Source organism: Leptosomus discolor, chromosome Z, assembly GCF_034619465.1.
Source record: "Leptosomus discolor isolate bLepDis1 chromosome Z, bLepDis1.hap2, whole genome shotgun sequence".
Classification (NCBI taxonomy): Eukaryota; Metazoa; Chordata; class Aves; order Leptosomiformes; family Leptosomidae; genus Leptosomus; species Leptosomus discolor.
Window position 1 is genome coordinate 64,482,995 of NC_141419.1, and position 20,512 is coordinate 64,503,506.

The following is a 20,512-nucleotide window of genomic DNA, read 5'->3' on the forward strand; positions in this document are numbered from 1 at the left end:
CAGGATCAAATTGTAACAAGCTGCCTCTATAATTCTAGGCATCCAAGATGAAATCTTGATTCTGTTGAAATCAATGGCAAGACTCCCATCAGCATCGATCGAACCATCTCATTACAAAGTTGGCTTAATAGCAAATATTAGAAAAACAGGCTCTAAAGCTCAGTCTTCTGAATGTAAACCATTTCTGTCACTCACACTGTACATATTGAGATTACTAGATAAATTTATGTTACTGATAACATGTTAAAATTAATATACAATACCATACTAGCAGCTAAAAAAAATTTCATGATATCACCAAAGTTAGAGATGGAAAATACCTCTTAGGCCATCTAATCTAGCCCTTTATCCATGTGGGATATTTTCCTGCCTGTAGTGATAGGACAAGGAGTAATGGTTTTAAACTGAAAGACGGTAGATTTAGACTAGATGTAAGGAAGAGATATTTACAGTGAGCGTGGTGAAACAGTGGAACAGGTCGCCCAGAGAGGTGGTAGATGCTTCATCCCTGGAAACATTCAAGGTCAGGTTGGATAACGCTCTGAGCAACCTGCTATAGCTAAAGATGTCCCTGCTTCTTTCAGGGGAGTTGGACCAGATGAGCATTAATGGTCCCTTCCAACCCAAACCATTTTATGATTCTGTGATTATCAACCAGACAATGCTTCACATGATGCTGAAGATGTTGTGGCAGCTACCTGAGGAAACAAAGGTTTCTACTAATACTTTAGAATATTAGAGCACTGTGTTGCTAACATCAGTGTCTTCTCAAGCTGATGATAGAACTGGAAGAATAAACTGCTTCTCTCTTAATTGTCTTCTCTAACTTTTTAATAGTTTACTGCCCCTTAAACGACAGTAGCAAGGGTCTCAGTTTACGCACTAGGCATTTGCCCACAGCAGGAAATAAAGTTCAGTGACATAGCAGAGGTGGTACTTAGCCTAAGGGCACCATTTACAGAAAGAGAACTAACTGCTTGTTAGTGCAGAATTGGAAGTGTTGAACACTACAACTGTTTAACTGTGCAATTTAGTCCTTTGCCTTAATGGCCTTCCTGTACAGATAGTCTGTTGACTGTGGATCCAAGTCTATGGTCTATGGTCTGTAGAAGAATGTGTTCATATGTACAGTACAAGAGCGGGGAGGAGGAAAGAAAAAAGAGGTGAAGATGGGAACAAAGAGCAGGTTCACAATTAATTAATAATAAATCCTTGTTATTCTACCCACAGTCTATGTGCATTAATTAGTGTACTTCAAATTAATTAACACTGTAAGTTAAGTTTCCCAAGTTGTTGAAATTCTTGTAATCAAACATTGATGCATGATCTATGAGGGGCAGCAAGTGATCTTGTCTTTTGTATTTGCTACTGACAACTGTTTTTTGATCCTCGGGTCCTGTAGCTGTGTCTTAGGCGACTGATAATTGCTGATCTAATAACTTACTTCTCAGGACATTAATTTCTTGCTCTACCACACGGAACAAGAACAACTCAGCTGAAGAAAATAAAAACAGCAGTAAGAGAGTCCTTCTTATGAGGAGTGGGAAGGAGTACACAAGATGATTTCTAGTCTTTAGAGGGGGGAAGAAGCATGATAAGTAAGTTGTCCAAAGTTACAGGGAAAGAGGAATTGCATCCAAATTACTCTTCCTTCCACTTTTTGTTTTAAAGCAATGAACTGTGATTTGTAAAAAGATACTTCCACCTTATGTGTATACTGCTCCTTCTTCTCCCATAGGGGCTGCGGATTATTTTTTCAGATGCTTCCAGGCTCATCTTCAGAATGAGTGCTTCTAGCCATGTGAGAGCTACTCTCCGGATCTATGCAGAGAGTTATGAAAAGGATCCCAGCCAACAGAATAAAGAACCACAGGTAATGCAATAGCATTGTAGTAAGTCAGTAAGTAACTCGTTTCCTCTATAATAGCGATGGATACAGATTTTCATCTTTAATCAGAAGGAACACTCAGAACTTTGACACCTCTTCACTGTGTTTGTGGATGATTTTCCTAATCATGTGACTGTACGTGTTTTGAGGCAGAACCAGCAGTTGTAATATATGTTTGTGTAATATCTAACACAACAGGAATGTCCAAGGACTGAGATGCCTCGTGATCAATGCTGGGCAATAACTTTTAGTCTATTAAGAGGCACCATGCTAGTTTTAATTTTTCACTCATTTTTTGTAAGTGTTGTAAGCTGAATTAAAGAAAAATACTTTAAAAAGAGAATTATTTTTCAAACAGGTTATCTGAGGAGTGCTCAGTTATGGCATCCCAGGGATTCCACACGTTAAGAGTATGGTTAGGAAGTATGGATGCCAGAGTCTAAACATTGTAGGGATTCCTTGTAAGGGGAAGACTTGCAGCTGTCTGAGAATTGTCTCATATCATAACCAGACCCTTTCCTAAGAAGAATGAAGGTTGAGAGCAAGTTGCAGTGTAGTCCAGCAGACACCTAAAAAAATGCATAATACAAATCACATTTCGAACTCTCAGATTTTTCCCAGTAAAACACCTTCATGCTGTGATACACAACAAGACAGGACTAAGAGTGTTTCATGGAAGAAAAGATAATAATTTGGCTTATAGTAAATCAGAACCCTGTAGCTTGAAGCCCCATGTGGTTGTGTGTTCATGACTCAATGCAAATGCAAATTTCCCAAAACATAAAAGCTGTCTAATGCATTTGAGCCCTAGGTAAATGTTTGACACTGTTTTTTCACTAGATTACCACCATAAACTTAGCGAGTTTCTTCTTATGCTATTAAACAATTGTCTATCAATCATGAAAAGTGCTTCAGTTTTTCCAGAGATGTTGCAGACTCCATTCCTGCAGATACAATCTGTTAATTTTATTTATTTTTCCTTAAAAGTTACGGTTTGCATCCTCAGTAACTCCTTGCATAGAATACGTACAATGTTAAGCCTCTAACAGAGTAAAGGACCATTTTTAAGGCGATTTTATTGTTTTTCTGTGCATCCAGGTTTAGCCAGCTATCAGGGTCACACATATATTTTGACCAGGGAAGAACACAGCTACAACCCCATTCACACTTGCTACTGTATTGGGTTTACGTGGCAAGGTTTTGGTAGCAGGGGGACTGCAAGGGTGGCTTCTGTGACAAGACAGCAGAAACGGCCCCCATGTCAAACAGAGACACTTCCAGCTGTCTCCTAGATGGACCCACCACTGGCCAAAGCTGAACCAATCAGCGATGTCGGTAACCTCTCTGTGATAACGTATTTAAGCAGGAAGGGGGGAGTGAGAGTATGTGGGAGAAACAATGATGGAGACACCAAGGTCAGTGAAGAATGGAGGGGGAGTGATAGAGCAGGTTGTTAGGCACCTGGTGGGTAGCCAAGGTAAATTTTGTTACAGGACAAATTGTTTGTCAGTTGCAATTAAGCTGATCATTTTAAATATGTTCTTTGTGCTATGTAGCAAGGCATAGATGAAATTAAAATAACTCATGGTAAGAGACAGACTAAGAGTTCATTTTAGAGGTTTGCAGTGGACTTGCAGGGCAAGTGTAGGGTCCTGCACCTGGGGAGGAATAACCCCATCTACCAGTACAGGCTGGGGGTTGACCTGCTGGAGAGCTGCTCTGTGGAGAAGGACCTGGGAGTCCTGGTAGACAGCAAGTTAGCCATGAGCCAGCCATGTGCCCTTGTGGCCAAGAAGGCCAGTGGTATCCTGGGGTGCATTAAGAAGAGTGTGGCCAGCAGGTCGAGGGAGGTCATCCTCCCCCTCTACTCTGCCCTGGTGAGGCCAGATCTACAGTACTGTGTCCAGTTCTGGCCTCCCCCAGTTCAAGAGGTACAGGGAACTATTGGAGAGAGTCCAGCGGAGGGCTACTAAGATGGTTAGGGAGCTGCAGCATCTCTCCTATGAGGAAAGGCTCAGAGATCTGGGGGTCTTTAGCCTGGAGGAGAGAAGACTGAGAGGGGACCTTGTCAACGCTTATGAATATCTAAAGGGTGGATGTCGAGAGGGTGAGGTGAAACTCTTTTCAGGTGGTGCCCAGCAATGGGCCAAGGTGCAACAGGCACAAACTGGAGCACAGGCAGTTCTGCCTGAACGTGACAAAAAACTTCTTTACATTAAGGGTGACAGAGCACTGGAACAGGCTGCCCAGGGAGGTTGTAGAGTCTACATCTGTGGAGATATTCAAAACCCACCTGGATGCAGTCCTGTGTGACCTGCTCTAGGTGAACCTGTGTTAGCAGGGGGGTTGGACTAGATGATCTCTGTAGATCCCTTCGAACCCCTGCCATTCTGTGATTCTGTGTAACACAGCATGTTTGTGCTATTCAGGTAATTTAGCTTTTGATTCTGCCCAAAGCCATACAGTGAACAAATTTTAACTCAGCTGGAACTGGAAAGGAATGTAGAAAAAATAGTTTGTCTGACAGTAATTATAAAACATTTCATGCATCAAGGAAATAAGTTCATTAAACCTAATCTTCACTCCAAGCTCTTTGGATATACTAGAAAAACGCTAATCTGTTGCAAACGTAGATATTTCCATGCACCACTTAGTTTACATTTTTCTGCTGTCTTTTTCACCCTCTTTTATTGCTAGGGTCAGAGCTGCTGCCCTCCTGACTTTTATTGTAATTTTATTTGACTTAGGCAGGCAGACAGTGTACAAGAGTAGAGAGGTCAGTTTCCTTTTTTCCGTGGCAAGTGTACTGCTTCATGGTAATGAAGTGAACACCACCAGTGCTATGGATGTTACAGAGCCAGTCCAGTTTGTTCAGTGATGAACCAGGCTATCCACATTGCTTAGATCTTCTAGGATGGGTGGCTGTAGCATAAACCTTTCCAAAGACTGCTATTTGTTTTGGAATGGAAGACCCAAGCAGGCACACTTTGCTGAGCTGTGTGTTGAGCCCTAATGGCAGAAGCCCTGCAGGAGGTACAGCTGTGGTGCCAGACTGTATGATCTTAGTGCAGAGCTCAGTTTGTAGTTGTTACAGTCCATTCTTTATGTCTCTTCCATCACTTTAGTATTGCTTTGTATATGTATTAGTTTGACTTTTAAAGTACATTACAGCCAAAGGAAAAGCTCCTTCTAGTAGATAAGGCCGTCAAAACATGTTGTGGGGGATTTGCACCTTTCTTCTGCCTTTCTTTTTCTTTCCCTTAGTTCATGTGATAGTGATTCTGTTGCCCAGGTTACAAAGGGCTAACAGCTGCTTTAGGCAGTCCCATGAAGCAAGGGAAAATGACATGGGAACAGGAAGAGGTAAGAAAGGAAGGAATTATTCCTCAATTAGTCTGCTTCCTTGTTCCAGGACTTAGAGCTCTCTCAGTTACCCTGACCTCTCTGAGCAACCTTCTGTGTAATGTTTAAATGATAAAAAGAGAAAGCCTGAGAATGCATTTAAGTGTTAGGCGAGAAAAGGATGTCTAGCCCATGCCTGAAACATCAAGGCTTATCATAATTTATACAATAATAATAGCAGCACCAAGCAATTACAGCTTTTGGTGACTTAAAAGCATTCTGCAAGCATGTTTTTCTAAAGGCTACCTTTATGAACTGGAAAACTACTTTAATTGATACTAGACTGATAGCTGAAGAGGTAGAATTTGCAGTTGACAGCAGTTTTTAGAGAGGGAAGATGCAGAGATGGAAAACACTTGGCACATCTATCTTTACAGAGCTCCAAAAGGTAAACTGTAGCCTTTCTTCAAAGACTTCATGCTATGCTAATCTGCTTGTTTATCTCTCTTTAATTTTGAGGCATTAACAATTGTTCCAGGGAGGTGAATTCTTCTGTAACGTGTAGTACTATGCCACCTCTGCTTAGAAATCTGTTGCAAGGTCTGAATGTTTGTTCTGAAATAATTACTGTCCGAAGTGTCATTTGGATTATTAGTAATTCAGGTGCCTAAATGCCTACGTAATGGTCAGACAAGGTTTAGCCAATTGATACTGGATCCTTGTCCCCAGTAGGACATTCTTTTAAGACTGGCTAATTTGGATGGCCTTCCATTACCTCTCCCTGTGATCCCAGAATACAGGGAGCAAATGGTTTAGTGTTTAAAGTTTTACAAATACTTGCATACATACAAAGAATTGACCTTGAGTTCCTAGTGTTCCACCCTGTACATTCACTTGGGTATACGTAAAGCTGAGAGACCCCAAGATAACACTGGTAGACATGATGCTGAATGCAAAATGCAGACCAGTGCAGTAAGAGAAGACAAAGCAAAAGTTTGAGAACTGTAAAAAAGAGTTATAGTTACTTGGTGTTCACTAAAATGTTTGGATCCTATTTGAGGATATGGCCATTCTCTGAGATTTTTTTTTGTTTAATTCTTCCCCGATAAATTCTGCAGAATTCTTTTCACTGGTGAGACTGATGGGGCAACTTGTTTTTGAGACTTGCATTGGACTGGGAAAAGTGAATTTGAGATCTGTGGAAAATGCCCATGCCTAGGCTGTGTGAAATTCACCCATGTTTGTTTTTCCTAACAAGACTGAAATTCAATGCAGGCTGGGGAGAGACTGAAGAAAAAAGATTCACAAGCTTTCCAGGCAAAGTTTGGACAGATGATTTTGCATTGGAACTGTGTGAATTTTTGATGAAAGTTGTCAAGTTTTAGCATAAATGCTACACATAGGATGTTTTCACGAGGTTTTTCCTGACGTACAGATGGCATTTGTCCACCTCTTCTGAGAAAAATATTTTCTAAAGCCAAACTTCGGACACATGCTGAGCTGTTAGCCTGTAAGCAGGTGCATTTCAGCCCTGCCTGAGCCTTTGATAAAATCGGATGCATCATGGGGCAAATTTTGTCTTGACTAGAAGAGAGGTGTACAGAAATTCCTTGCAAGATAACAGAGGGAGAAAAAGCTACATGAAACAAGCAGGAATGATACACCTCTGACAGCTCTGATACTGATTATTCCCAAGCAAAGGCCTTTTGATCTTTATTTGCCTTATGTTAGATATCTGCTTGTTTGATGTATTTCTTGGTATGAATATGGACAGAACTGAAATAGGACTTTCTCTAATGAGAAGCATGACTGTAACAAGCAGAATATTTATTAGTAACTGGAATGACCTGGCAAAAGAACAGCAGCTAAATCATTTATGTAAATGGGTGTCATAAACTCATTTGATTTTGTGTTTTATTCAAAGCATTGTGTAGAGTTTTATTTGGTTTTGTTTTCTTTGTTCAGAGTGCGGTTGTTTAAGAAAGCAGGGTTGAGTAAAGCTGGTTGGTAGGGTTGCTTTTTAAATTTTCCTATACTTTTTAGATTAAATAAGGAAGAGGTTTCTTAGGGGAGTGCCAGAAGGACTGTAGATGCTTTGGTCTTCTTTCAGTTCTCCTTAATCCGTGTTGCTGGAGGGAAGGAATGATATGGTCTAGACCTTCTAAATAGACACATTTTAATATTTACTTTTGCAGCATTTGCCCACAGATGCAAATTTGTGGTCTGCATATTCATCTTCTCTAAGCATGTTTGACTTCAGTGGACTTGTGTTCTGCTTCAGTGATTATTCAGTAGGTGGATATCTAAAAATGGGGAGCTTTTTGGACAGTAAAATGTCGGATTGCTCACACTTGTGCGTAAAACTAAGTTTGATCATAGATTCACATGACGCCAGTGGCATTCATGGTGTTATTCCATGACTCTGCTTGCCATTAGTTTATCTCCTCACTCTTTTGATTTAACCATCTGACCATTTGTGTAAGTAAAGCAAACACCTCATACTGTCAGAAACTGTTAGGTGGCTGAAACAGATTCAAAACATTAATTATATTAAGCTCATAAAAAAGATACCTATAAACTTCTGCTCTCCAGAAGCACTGTTTTGTTTGATTTGATTTTTAAACCTGACAGGTTTAAAGCCAGAAAGTGGGTTATTTGAAAGAGGCAGCAGGGGGAAGTCTTCGAGGGTCAGAAAATGACCTTACTAGTTTGCTAATCAAATGCATGATTCTCTGAAAATAAGGTTTTCACACAAAACTCAGCTCTGCCAGTTTATCTTTGCATATCATTTAATTAATTAACTGAGAGAAGATTCAGTTGCTGTTTGAAAAGTTGTATTTTCATAGAATCATAGAATTATAGAATGATTTGGGTTGGAAGGGACCTTAAAGCTCATCTAGTTCCAGCCCCCTGCCATGGGCCGGGACACCTTCCACCAGACCAAGTTGCTCAAAGCCCCATCCAGCCTGGCCTTGAACACTGCCAGGGAGGGGGCAGCCACAGCTTCTCTGGGCAACCTGTGCCAGTGCCTCTCCACCCTCACAGGAAAGAATTTTTTCCTAATAGCTAATCTAAATCTCCCCTCTTTCAGTTTGCAACTGTTACACCTTGTCCTATCACTACCCTCCCTGATAAAAGAATCCCTCCCCAACTTTTGTGTAGGCCCCCTTTGAGTACTGGAAGGCCGCTAGAAGGTCTCCCCGGAGCCTTCTCTTCTCCAGGCTGAACAACCCCAACTCTCTCAGCCTGTCCTCACAGGGGAGGTGCTCCAGCCCCATGATCATCTTCGTGACCCTCCTCTGGACCCGCTCGAGCAGGTCCATATCTTCTTTATGCTGGCCGCCCCAGAGCTGAGCTTTACTTGGTTTTCGTATGGTACTATCATGGTTGTAATCTGCGCTCTGGACAGTTTCATACATGTGGCCATTTAATGCGGTTTGTAGCCTGAAACTTGAGAGTTCATGCTGCTTCAGTTGGAATTTATCCTATTTAATACCATTACAGGTGGTATTACTCAAAACACACTTTTGCTATTTCTGTTAAGGTAGTAGTTACAGTACCTCCTGACACTAAGATTCACAGGTTAAGTGTGTATAGGAAGAAAAATCTACATAGCTTTCACTCATCAGAATAGAAATAATTCTACCTTTGTGATTTCTAGGTTTTGTACAGCAGATTTCACAGGAGCTCCACAATTCCTGTTACATAGAGACATTGTCAGTATAGCATATTTACTGGTTTCTCTTTTCTGCCTACCTTAGGTTTACGATTGTAATACTTCACAAAACATATGCTCAGCATGATACTTCATTATATCAAGCATGACAATATTGATACACTCTGTCAGTGTTTATTATTATTAAATTATTTACTGTTACATAATACAGTTAAAAGGGGGATTTATAAACACAAGATGTCTGTTGATATTTTTGCTTTATGTAATTTGATGTATTTCTTCCTCTTTAGGCTGTGCTGAGTCCTCTTATAGCAATCGCACTGAAAATATCTCAGATTCATGAGAGGACAGGGCGAAAGGGACCCACTGTCATCACCTGAAGCCATGGAAGATTGTTAAATCAGGGCCAAAAGAGGAACAGCAAGGAAGAGACCGGACCTTGCTGAAAGATGTTAGCCATTTGTGCCTTGTATGATTTAAAAAGTTTTTTTGGGGATAGAGGTAGGGTGGGAAGAAAAATTCAATATAATATTGAGCATATTCATTTGCATAGATCTCCATATACAATAGTGTATTGACTTCTTTGTTTTACCTGCAATATCTTAATTTCAGATAACAATATAACCAAAGAAAGAGGCCTTAACCTTCAAATGTTGTCAGCAATGTGACAGAAAGGAAAACTGCTTGGTTTTGGATGCTGTGATAAAAGTTGGGGAAATTTCAGTTAGGGAGAGAAGGAGAAGAGTTGCAAAGCAAAAACATGCTTGGTGAATATTGTGTGGGATCCTTGTCACCTGCTTGTGGGTTTACGAAGAGGTATGCAGAGCATGTCTGAGGCATAAGGGCTGTATACCAAGCTTTGCAAATGGTGTATTTCCTCACCTGACACCACTCCTCCTCTACTATCTCTCCTATTGCTCACAGATGCACGCTAGCAGCAGTGTTGTATACACATTTGCACATGCTCCAAAGAAGGGGTTATCTCATATTTTTTTTTAACCCCTGCTTTTAAAGCATTTCAGTGTGACTTGTGCCTTTAGATTTCCTGATTTTTTGACTCTTTGGGTTTTTTCCTCCAAAGGGAGGCATTTGTGCTATAAAAGCTGATTGTGTTCTTCCAGCAATATGTCGGGTGTGGAATCTGACAGTCTTTTCCAATATTCCTCGTGTCAGCAGATGGTACTGGTGCTTACTATGTTTGAAAGCTAATCACTGGAAGTTCGGCAATTTTTCGTGAAGTTGTTATGGAAGTTTTTTAAGGCTTTGGCATACTCACGCTCCAGTTACCACGAAGTGGTAAGTGAAGTGTGACGTGAAGAGGAAATGAAAACAAACACTAATGAGTTAGAAATACTTGTCTGATTCAGCAGCTGGATGCAGTTTCTCTTAGATTCTTTGTAACAGTGTGGATTGTGGAATAAAAATTTGGGGAGTGCAAAGGGAGAAGAGGCGTCTCGACATAGAACTGAGAAGGACATTGGGGATATGGACATCAGCATTTCTCTACTTGTGAGTGGATACTGCAATTCTAGCTACAATGCTGTACTCCAAAGAAGAACACAAACACTTTATGCATGTGACTTGTTTGAAAGCTTTGCTTCCTTGGGAACAGCGTGGTCACTTGTATCATTTGTCAAGGTGGCTTTGTGCAACTTGCCTTTTTGCAGTGTGTTTCAGTTCATTGTGGTTGTCAAATTTTAGTGCAATTTATATAATATTGCAGCAAAGGAAATTGTTTTGATTTCTTTCAACACTTCTGTCAAAAAATTGCTATGGCACTTAGTACACAATAAAAAGTAATGCTGTATTTCTGTCTTAATACGTAATTGTGGGCAAGACACACTGCACTTTCAAGCATCCTAATAAAACTGCCTTTAGTACAATTACATTATCTACTTAATTGACTCTAAACAAATGAGGTGCTAATGTTTTTACATAGTATCTACCTTACCATTAAATATTCCCATAAACCAAAAGAGATTTCAAGGCTTTAGTTCTTTTTATAAAGATTTTTTTTGGAGACCACCATGGCATTCTCACACAGTTTGGGCATCTACTTTTGAATGCAATAATATTCGTCTTTACAGAAACCTTGTTCATCTAATCTTCCTTTTTTCGTATAGATCAAACTCCTCTAGGTGCAGGATAGCAAGTTCCTAACTAGCAGATCACACATGGACAAGCATAGACATGCTCTGGGTTATGACACCTGATTCAGGTTACTGGGCTGCATGAAAGAACGTTCTGAAAGGCAGTCCAAGAACTTCTACAATCTCTTACATGTTCTCTGGCAATGAAGTAATTTTTGATCACATAGTGAACTAGCTAGTTATAGTACCAAATATCCCATTTGCCAAGCTTCTGGGACTGGGACTTGCACATTGAAAAGTAAGATGTGTTCAAGCCAGGTGTCTTTGAAGATGCAGTGGGAAGACTCGTGAGGAACAAATCAGAACTGTGAAGAAGAGTGCTTGTGCTTTTATCAGAAAGTCACTAGAGCATTAGCTGCAGGAAATGACAGTCTGCTTTCATGAAGGCAGTCTTTGTGAACAAAGGATATATTTTAAAATCTCTGTATGGACTTTGTCCTGGGCTTTTTGTATATAGTTTGTGTATAGTTTCGAATAGCTGTCAAACAGCAGACATCCAGAACTAGCCTAACCCCAAATCCACTCCCCTACCCTTTTTTTATGATGACTGATGGCATTGATAAAATGTAACAACTGTTTTTTTTCCGCCACTTATTTGCTTTTCTCTGCAAGAAGATGAATAAATCTTTGTAAGGCTGAAGCATAGTGTATATCTTTATAGCTGATGCATTTGGGGAAGGACTGTAGCCATAATCTCATAAAATGTGCTGTATTTCCTGAAGTCTTTTGCTTATTAATGTGAGAAATGAATGCTTGGAAAAGAGCAACATATATGAACTTACACAAAGATTGGCAAAGCTTCCAAAATCCGACAATACATCTAGCAGAGGGAAAACTATTATTAATACTGTTTGTCTTACCAGTGTCTAGGCACTGTGACAGAGACACGTGGCTACTGTTGGATTAGCAGTTTTATCAAGCCTGGAAATTACAGGATTCCTATGCTGTTCAGCTATGATTGTACTAACGTTTACTTGGGCAGTACTGTTTCTCAAAACCTCTGATTTTTCTGTACCCAGCGACACAAAGACATACTGCCAGCACACTGGAGGAAAATGAGAAAGAGAAATTCAGAGACACCAGTAAGAAAGATAACAATTTCAAGGTGCATTAGCAGAGGGCTGACCAAGACAGGGCTTGGTGGGTCCCAGGAACAGGGAAAGAGGCAGCAGGTGGCGGAGAGAATTAGGACAAATTGCTTGATTCAGCAGGAGAGAGATGTGACAAAAAAAATACTAATAGCACAGCAATGGATTTGAGAAAGGGAAGAGAGAAAAAGGAGTTAAAGGTGGGAAGGGAGCATAGTCTGAGTGATTTAATAATGTTCAGTATTAAAGAAAATGGCTATAATGTCAGCTCTTTATGACAGTGTATTGTAGTAACTGCTCTCGTGATCTAAGATAAGTAATGGTGTACACTAAGGGCAAATAAGGGCAAATTTGGAGCAGTATGAATTGGTGACTCTGACATAACTTACTTTAACAGTCTATTGAACCACAATAGCTGACACCGAATTAATGAAAATGGTGGAAGAGTGTAGTGCCAATGTGACTAGAAGCAAGGAAATGTTTGGTGTGAAGTCTCATGGGGGAGCATGGTTGTGGCTCTTTACCACACAGTCTTCAAGCATCTGCTCTTCAGCATCAAGTGGTTTGAGCTGAGTCATAAAATACCAGCAAATTCACCTGCCAGCACAGCTAAACGGTTATTACATTTTCCCTTGGGAGAAGTGCCCTTCTCTAAGAGAGTTAGTGGCAGGATGAGAAGTGTGTTGTGTTCAGAGACAATTTGGAAGGCAGCAGTACTCACCTGAACCATTGGATTGTGGAATCCTTGAGGTTGGAAGGGACCATCTAGTCCATCAGGACTAGAATCACCTAGTGGATCCCCCAGCTCAAAGCAGGGTCAAGCAGAGGGGGTTCCCTGGGACCGTGTACAATTAGGTTTTGATTATCTCCAAGGGTGGAGACTCAAAACCTCTCTGTGCAAACTGTTCAAGTGTTTGGCCACTTGCATAGTAAAAAAACCTCAACTTTCTTGAGTGTTCAGATGGAATTTCATATGTTTCAGTTTGTGCCCATTGCCTCTTGTCCTGTGACTGGGCACCACTGAGGAGAGCCCGGCTCCATCTTCTTTTTTCTCTCCCATCAGATATTTATAGAAATCTGTAAGATACCTTCTGAGCCATCTGTTCTCCAGGCTAAACACTCCCAGCTCTCTAAGCCTCTTGTTGTATGACAAATGCTCTAGTCCCTTGATCTTTGTAGCCCTTTTCTGAAGGTACACCAGTATGTCCATGTCTCTTTTGTACTGTGGAGCCCAGAACTGGAGCCAGCACTCCAGATGCATCTCAGCAGAGCTGAGCAGAGGGGAACGATCACTTCCTCCATCTGCTGGTGATACTTTTCCTAATGCAGCCCAGGATGCTATTGGCTGTCTTTGCTGTGCAGGTGAGTTGCTGTTGAGTGGGCAACTTGCCCAGCATGTGGCCCTCAGGTCCTTCTCTGTGGAGCTGCTTTCCAGCCCACTGGCCCCAGCGTGTATTGGTGCCTGGGTTTATTCCTCCCTAAGGGCAGGACTTTGCATTTCCCTTTGCTGAAAGTCATGAGTTTCCTGTCAGCCCATTTTTCCAACCCATCCAGGTCCCTCTGAATGGCAGCAGAACCCTCTAGTGTGTCAGCTGCTCCTTCCGGTGTTGCTTCATCTGCAAAACTGCTGAGGGTGAACTGTGCCACATCATCCAGATTGTCAAAGAAGATGTTAAACAGTATTTGGTACAATATTGACCCCTGGGGCACACTGCAACCTCCAGCTGGACTTCGTGGCAGTGATCACAACCCTTGGGCCCAGCTGTTCAGCTGCTTTCCAGTCCACCTCACTGTCCTCTTAACCTAAACCGTATTTGGTCAGCTTGTCTATGAGGTTGTTATGAGAGATGGTATAAAAGCCTTACTAAAGTTGAGGCAAACGACATCCACTGCTCTCCCATCGTCCACCGAGCCAGTCATCTCATTGTAGAACATTATCGACTTGGTTAAGCATAATTTCCCCTTCATAAATCCATGCCAACTACTGCCAGTCACCTTGTCCTTCATGGCTTTGGCAAGCGCTCCCAGGATTAGTTGCTCCCCTCCCCAGGGACTGGGATGAGGCTGCCCAGACTATAATTCCCCAGATCCTCCTTCTCTTAAAGACAGGAGTGACATTTGCTCTCTTCTAGTCCTCAGGAACCTCTCCCATTCACCACAATCTTTCAAAGACAATGGAGGACGGACTTGTAATGGCATGGTCCGGCTTCTTCGGCACAGTGCATACATCACAAGTCGTTCCATGGACTTGTGTATGTCCAGTTTGTTTAAGTGCTTCCTAAACTGATCCTGCTTCACCCAGGCTAAGTCCTACTTGCTCCAGACTTCCTCTGGTCTCAAAGGCCTAACGTTCCTGAAGGCTGGTTTTGCCAGTAAAGATGGAGGCAAAGAAAACATTGAGCCCCTCAGCCTTTTCCATGTGCTTTTTCACCTAGTGTACCTGTAGAAACTTTTCTTCTTGCCCTTCACGTTCCTCACCAGACTGAGCTCCAGGTGGGCTTTGGCTTTCCTAATCTCATCCTTGCATGATCAGACCATGTCACTACATTCCTCCTAGGTGACCTCTTCCTGCGTCCATTTTTCATATACTTCCTGTTCATATCTGAGTTTAGTCAGGAGCAACATGGTCATCCATGGAGGCCTCCTGCTGCCTTCGTTTGATTTCTGTGTGTCAGGATAAACTACGCCTGATCTTGAAGGAGGTGATCTTTGAAAATCAAACAGCTGTCCTGGACTCATCTTCTCTCCAGGGCCATAACCTGTGGGGTTCTTCCAAGCAGAACTCTGAATAAATTTAAGTCTGCTCTGCTAAATTGTGTCACACTTTTTGCTGTTCTCCCTCCTCTCAAGATACTGAACTCCACCATCTCATGATCACTGCAGTGAAGGCCTTCACATGCTCACGCATTTCTGTTGGCATTGTAAGTATGAAGACAGCCATGCACCTCCTTGTTGGCTCCTCAGTCACCCATGTCAGGAAGTTGTTGTCAATGCAATGAAAGAACCTGCTCTGTTCTGAAGCCTTAGTTTGACCTGTTCGTATCCTTCAGTCTAAAGAAGATTCCTTTTAATCTAAAACTTACTATTCTTGGAAAAGATGACTTCACACTAGTAAGTTTGATCAAAAGCAAACCATCTAAAAGCTTTGTCTGCTTTAAGATTGTTGAAATTCTTGAGCTAAGTGCCCACATCGTTTTCCATTAAGTTCATAGCCAAATAGTTCATTAGCTGAAAAGACAAACAGAAAACCAGATTGTATCAAATAAAATATTAGGCATTAACCTCGATTTTCTACTTATCTCAATAACTTTTATCTCCCAAATACTTTCTTCGGTAGTGCAGGTTGAAGATGCAATTATCTTTGGTTTCATGCTTCTGGATCCATTGAGATCTCATGACATCTGCAGAAGGCTGGAGCTAAAAAAGGGCACTGCAGGATTGCCCCGGGGATTGGGTGAAAGGAAGAGAGCATTAGCTCTTCCTGATTGTCCATAAACTATGTGGAAAGAATCTGAATGTCATTTCCTATAGCAAACTGGTCGGAGAGCAACCTTCAGCAGTACTACCGCAGTACTTGCTTTCAGAGCTACCTGTAGTCTCAATCATTTCCCACTGATTCAGTCTTGTTTTAAAAGTTAATCTGGTGGAAAAGTTAGATTTCCACATTAAAAAAAAAAAAAAAAAAAGTTGAACTTGCACAGGACAAATATTTTGCCATGTGAGGTCTCCTGGTTAATCAGGCTCATCCCCACACCAATACTTGTGCAGCATGCACAGCCTTCAGGATTCAGGGCCCTAGAGTAAAGAGGCAAGGGATTTCAAGGGGTGGGTATGGTAGTGCTAGGAGGTAAGACCATAATGAGATTACTTGGCATGGGAGATCCTCACTTCAGCTGTTTTGGAAATAAAGCACAGTGAAGAACTTCCTGTTCTCCTCTGTGCTGTGCCACTTCTCAGTCACTTTGAAAAATCTTTATATGCTGATGGCGTCTTCTATCAGCTTCTGTCTTTTTCAGGGACTCTTTTTTAAGCCTGTGATTCTTTTAATACCTTTCTCTTCCTCAACTTGTTTTGCATTGATTTTCTTTTCTTTGTGATTTCTCCACCCCATTTTATCCTGCTTTCTGTTCTCCTTACATCAGCTGAAGGTTTGTAAGTCCTTCCCACAAAGGATGCAATTCTTTGGAAGAAAAAAACGATGTGATTTTCACTTCCCTGGCCTTAGCTATTGTTACGATCACCATCATGGCTTGCATTTCTAATGTATATGCAACCATAATGCTACAGGTGTTGTCTTGGGGTATGTGGGCATCTGGAAAGTGTGATAACTTTTCTGTCTCATTGCTTCTGCAACAAAAACAGGAACAGGTTGCCCAGAGAGGTGGTAGAAGGATGGGGGTCCCTGGAAATATTCAAGGTCAGGTTGGATGGGTCTCTGAACAACCTGATCTAGCTAAAGATGTCCCTGCTCACTGCAGGGGGGTTGGACTAGATGGCCTTTAAAGGTCTCTTCCATCCCAAACTATTTTATGATACTATGAAAAAGCAAAACTCCACCTATAGACCGTGTTGCTGGTCCAAATCTGGGTGAACTGCCACAAAATTTTTCTTGTCATCTGGAATTATAGATGGCAGTGTCCTGGATGCAAATTTGCCTCAGTGGTTTTGTGGAAGGAAGGAAACATGTAATAGAGGAAGGATGAGTCCAAGACTGTCCTCTTTCTGGTACTACCTGTCCCCTAAACCCCAAGGCCACATGTGTCTGAAACGATACAGGACTCCTTTTTTGGTTTCCACAGTCTCAACTAGGCTGCAGTGGATACAATTGCTTTCAGAGACAGCTCAGAGCAGTCAGAGAAGGTTTTTCTTCTTGCAATTGCTAGTTCCCTCTGAGGAGTTGTGGGCATAACCAGGGTTGTCTGTTTAGAAGCTAGGAAGTGCATTAAGTATATTGTATTGTGTGCTTAGCCTGAATCATGGACACCTTGTAGCACTTAAGCAAATAAAGGTATTTGCTTTAAATGCAAAATTTATTCATTAATTAAATAGTAAAATACCAGCTATTAGTACCCCAAAATGAAACATGTAACTAGAAAGGCATATGATACAAAAATAATCAGTTACAACAAATAATTTACAAATTCCAAACAAAGGCTGAATGAGTAGATTTCCTAAGTCAGCTAATGTGACAAAACCACAAATGAGGACTTTCAGCTGAAACTCCTTATGAGTCACAAGACATTTAAGATTAATAACAGCACGATGCTTCATTTATCTTGCAGCATAAGAAACTCTTACTGCCAGTGAAGTTGACTTTTATGAGATATAGCCTGATCGTTTCTATCTCTACAGAAATTCATTCTACTTTGAAATACTGAGCACCTTCATATCTCTCCCCCCCAACTCCACTGAAACACACGAATGGTCAGTGCTTCTCCTGGGCAGTTTCACCCTAAGTTTCCCTGCTTCACAGATGCAGAATGTTACCCACTGTCTGTCTCAGATATTCTGACAGGCATTACTCTTTCTGGGGTCCTCTGGCAGTCTGTATCCTGTTGGTAACTGTTTTCTTGTGTGGATGGATGAGAATTAGACTCTGCTCCAGGGTTTGAGTCTTGATCAGCTGTTTGCTGCTGCTGTAGCTGCCTCACAGATAATTCATATGGTGGTGGCTGTTCCTGCTCGTTAGTGTCACTGATGAACTCTGTACTGGTTTTGCTATATGGAGGCAGAGGGATATTGATGACTTCTTGCTCTTTCAGTATGGAGGCAACTGGCAGCGGGAAGGTCTGTTTTTCAGGATCTGTGCTGTCTTCGTAGGAGGGGGGATAGAAGTCAGGCCTGAAAAAAAACAAACCAAAAAGAAACACATCACGGTAAAATGTGATTTGTCTCGGAGAGCTTCATTAGGTGCTTTCTCTGTTATGTTTCCAAAGTTTAGATGGGACTTAAACTGTAAATGGAGACCTAAGTAGGTTTAGATCAACAGAATATATTAATATAAAACAGCTGGCATAGCTGGGATCATTACCTGTCTTTCTGCAAAACGTTTTATTAAAACAGAGCATTCTAAAAAGATGAGCCTTCCCCATGAGAGTTCCCTCCCATGGCTTACAAACACTCATGCTTGTGAGTATTTCAACAAGTGCCCAAGAAAAGTTTGATGTGGAAGAAGAAAGAGATCATTGTCTCAAGTAGTCTCAAATTAGTGAGTTATTTATTATTACAATAATTATTGTTTCCCACAGTTTTAAAATACATTTTGCATGTTTCTGCTTATCTAACCAAAATTTACTGAATGTTGTTTTTATAGTGCTTTTAGAGCACCCATTGTCGGTGTTTCTGGTGTGGTTACCACAGCAGTCTGGGAAAAGTAATTTGTACCCAGTGACCCTGTTAAAGGCTTTTGTCAGGCTTAGCGCCAATCAGTTTAAGAAACTCTCTCAAAACATCAGACTTTGCTCAGAAATAGCGGGGACAGTTACAGAAGAAAACTTCATCAGGGATCATATCAGGAGCTGAAGCTCCCTGCATACCTCATTGGTAAAGAGTAATATGAGGACATGTCCCACGGCAGCACATCTGGAACGTTCTGTTGAGATGGAACTAATGATGCTGCTGCAGGAGCTCCATGAAATTGGTGTAGCTGCACCTGCTCCCTCCATGCATGGCTTTAGACTACTCTGTGCAACCTGCCACGTTTCCTGTGGTATACCTTACCTTACGTATTTTTTGCACAAATTGATGTTTGCACATTGCTGCTTGTTCTAGCAAATCAAATTTCAGACCACGGTCCTCTCCACAGGCATACAATAAAATGGCAACATATTTTTTACTTTGTAAAAACCTTATATTGGTTCTTTCTTCTCACAGTATGTTTACAAAGCAACATCCCTCCCTCCCAGTTCATCAGCTGCAGTCTGCAGCACATACCTGTCTATGGTGCTGACACGTAGCTCTCTATGTCTGGGATTTCGCATGAAGATGCTGCTGCGGCCCCTGTATTTCAAGACTTCGTGAAAAGTGCTCCAGAAAATGCCAGTCACAAGGAGAAAGAACCCTAAAGCTAATAGGCAGTAAAATACCAGCTCGTTATTTCCACATCTGCATGTGGAGGAACTTGTGGAAATGCAAAGGACTCCTAGACAAATAGTGGAGAAACTGAGTAAGAGCAAAAAAATATGAATGAAGGTAAAACCCCCTTTTGGCATCTTTCCCATCAGACACAACACTTGATTCCTGTGTGCTGTTTGTTTGATGGCTGTCTCAGCTATGCTTCTCATCTTCATGCATTGGTATTTTATACACTTCAGGATCAACTGGCCTTTGGACATTAAGAGAAACAGGTGGTTTCAAGATACTTATTAACTCTTTGATATACTCATAATCTCTTTTGAGATTAATTTGTAATCTTAAATCTACTTGAAGAAAGGAAACAGAAACTCCCTGCACCATTCCTTTGCCACTGCAGTCTCCACAGTGCATACTGAACTGCTGCATTTGTTTCACACTACAATTTGCAATGGTTTACACGCCTTGTTAGTTTATGAATGAGACCTGTATTCATTTGTCTTACAAAAACCGCTGAACAATAAAAACACTGTTCATAAGTCCCTGCTAAATTTGGGGAGGGAAAATATATTTATTTCTTAATCATGCATTTTCACATCTTTCATTGGATTTTGGTCTTCTTCTGTCTTTAACTCACCATTCAACTGCCTTGACTTTTTTAATAGTCCTTTGAAAAAGGATAAATTTCTAGCTTGCAATGTGATATATCAATGAATTTTGTATACAAATTGAATGAAATAAAAATTGATTAATGTCAAAAAAGGACATAGGCGTACAAGAAATCTCTTTCTTTGTCTGCAGGTTCACTTGTACTCTGATTCCTTTACCATTATTCTCTTCTCTCTTCCAGCAATTTTTATTGACTGATTTTCAAAAGGATCAGTGCTCAAAGCTGTGTGGGAACACCTATACTTAGTTCTCCAAATATACTTGGACGTCTGAAATTCACATATGCTTGCTACCTTTTTTAGGTAGCAAGATTTTAGGCCTAAATTTTTCTACCTCTGATGCAAAAAATAATCTTCAGAATTGTTTGGTGGATTTTCCCTTGGAGATCTTACCCACTAGTTTTTGACATGGCACAGCAAACTCCGCAATCAGAACTTGACTTGTCTCGTAATGCTACCTTATTTGGAACATTACTAATTATGTTTCTGAATATTTTCAGCAGTGGAGTAATTAACCAGACCTTGCCTAGGTTTGTTTTAAACTCTTCGTTGCACACAGTGAGCAAATCAGAACAGGGGACCATTCAAAATATAGGCTCAGGCTCGTCTCTTTATTACAATGGTGAGTA

General features: G+C 41.1%; 2 protein-coding genes across 2 annotated transcripts in view; one reads left to right on the top strand and one right to left on the bottom strand.

Moving 5' to 3' along the window:
• PGM5 (phosphoglucomutase 5) overlaps positions 1-9,286 on the top strand; it is a 70,677-nt gene extending 61,391 nt beyond the window's left edge. Inside the window, exons 10-11 of the mRNA XM_086479616.1 lie at positions 1,739-1,873; positions 9,197-9,286. Of these exons, the coding sequence (XP_086335742.1) occupies positions 1,739-1,873; positions 9,197-9,286 (225 nt within the window). The remainder of the gene's footprint in view (positions 1-1,738; positions 1,874-9,196) is intronic.
• An 8,341-nt stretch (positions 9,287-17,627) lies between these two features.
• On the bottom strand, positions 17,628-19,427 carry TMEM252 (transmembrane protein 252). Its single transcript, XM_009951060.2, has 2 exons — positions 19,078-19,427; positions 17,628-17,985 (listed from the first exon to the last, which is right to left on the bottom strand). Exons 1-2 carry the CDS (start codon positions 19,425-19,427, stop codon positions 17,628-17,630), a joined length of 708 nt encoding a protein of 235 aa, XP_009949362.2.
• Between the last annotated feature and the right edge of the window lie 1,085 nt (positions 19,428-20,512).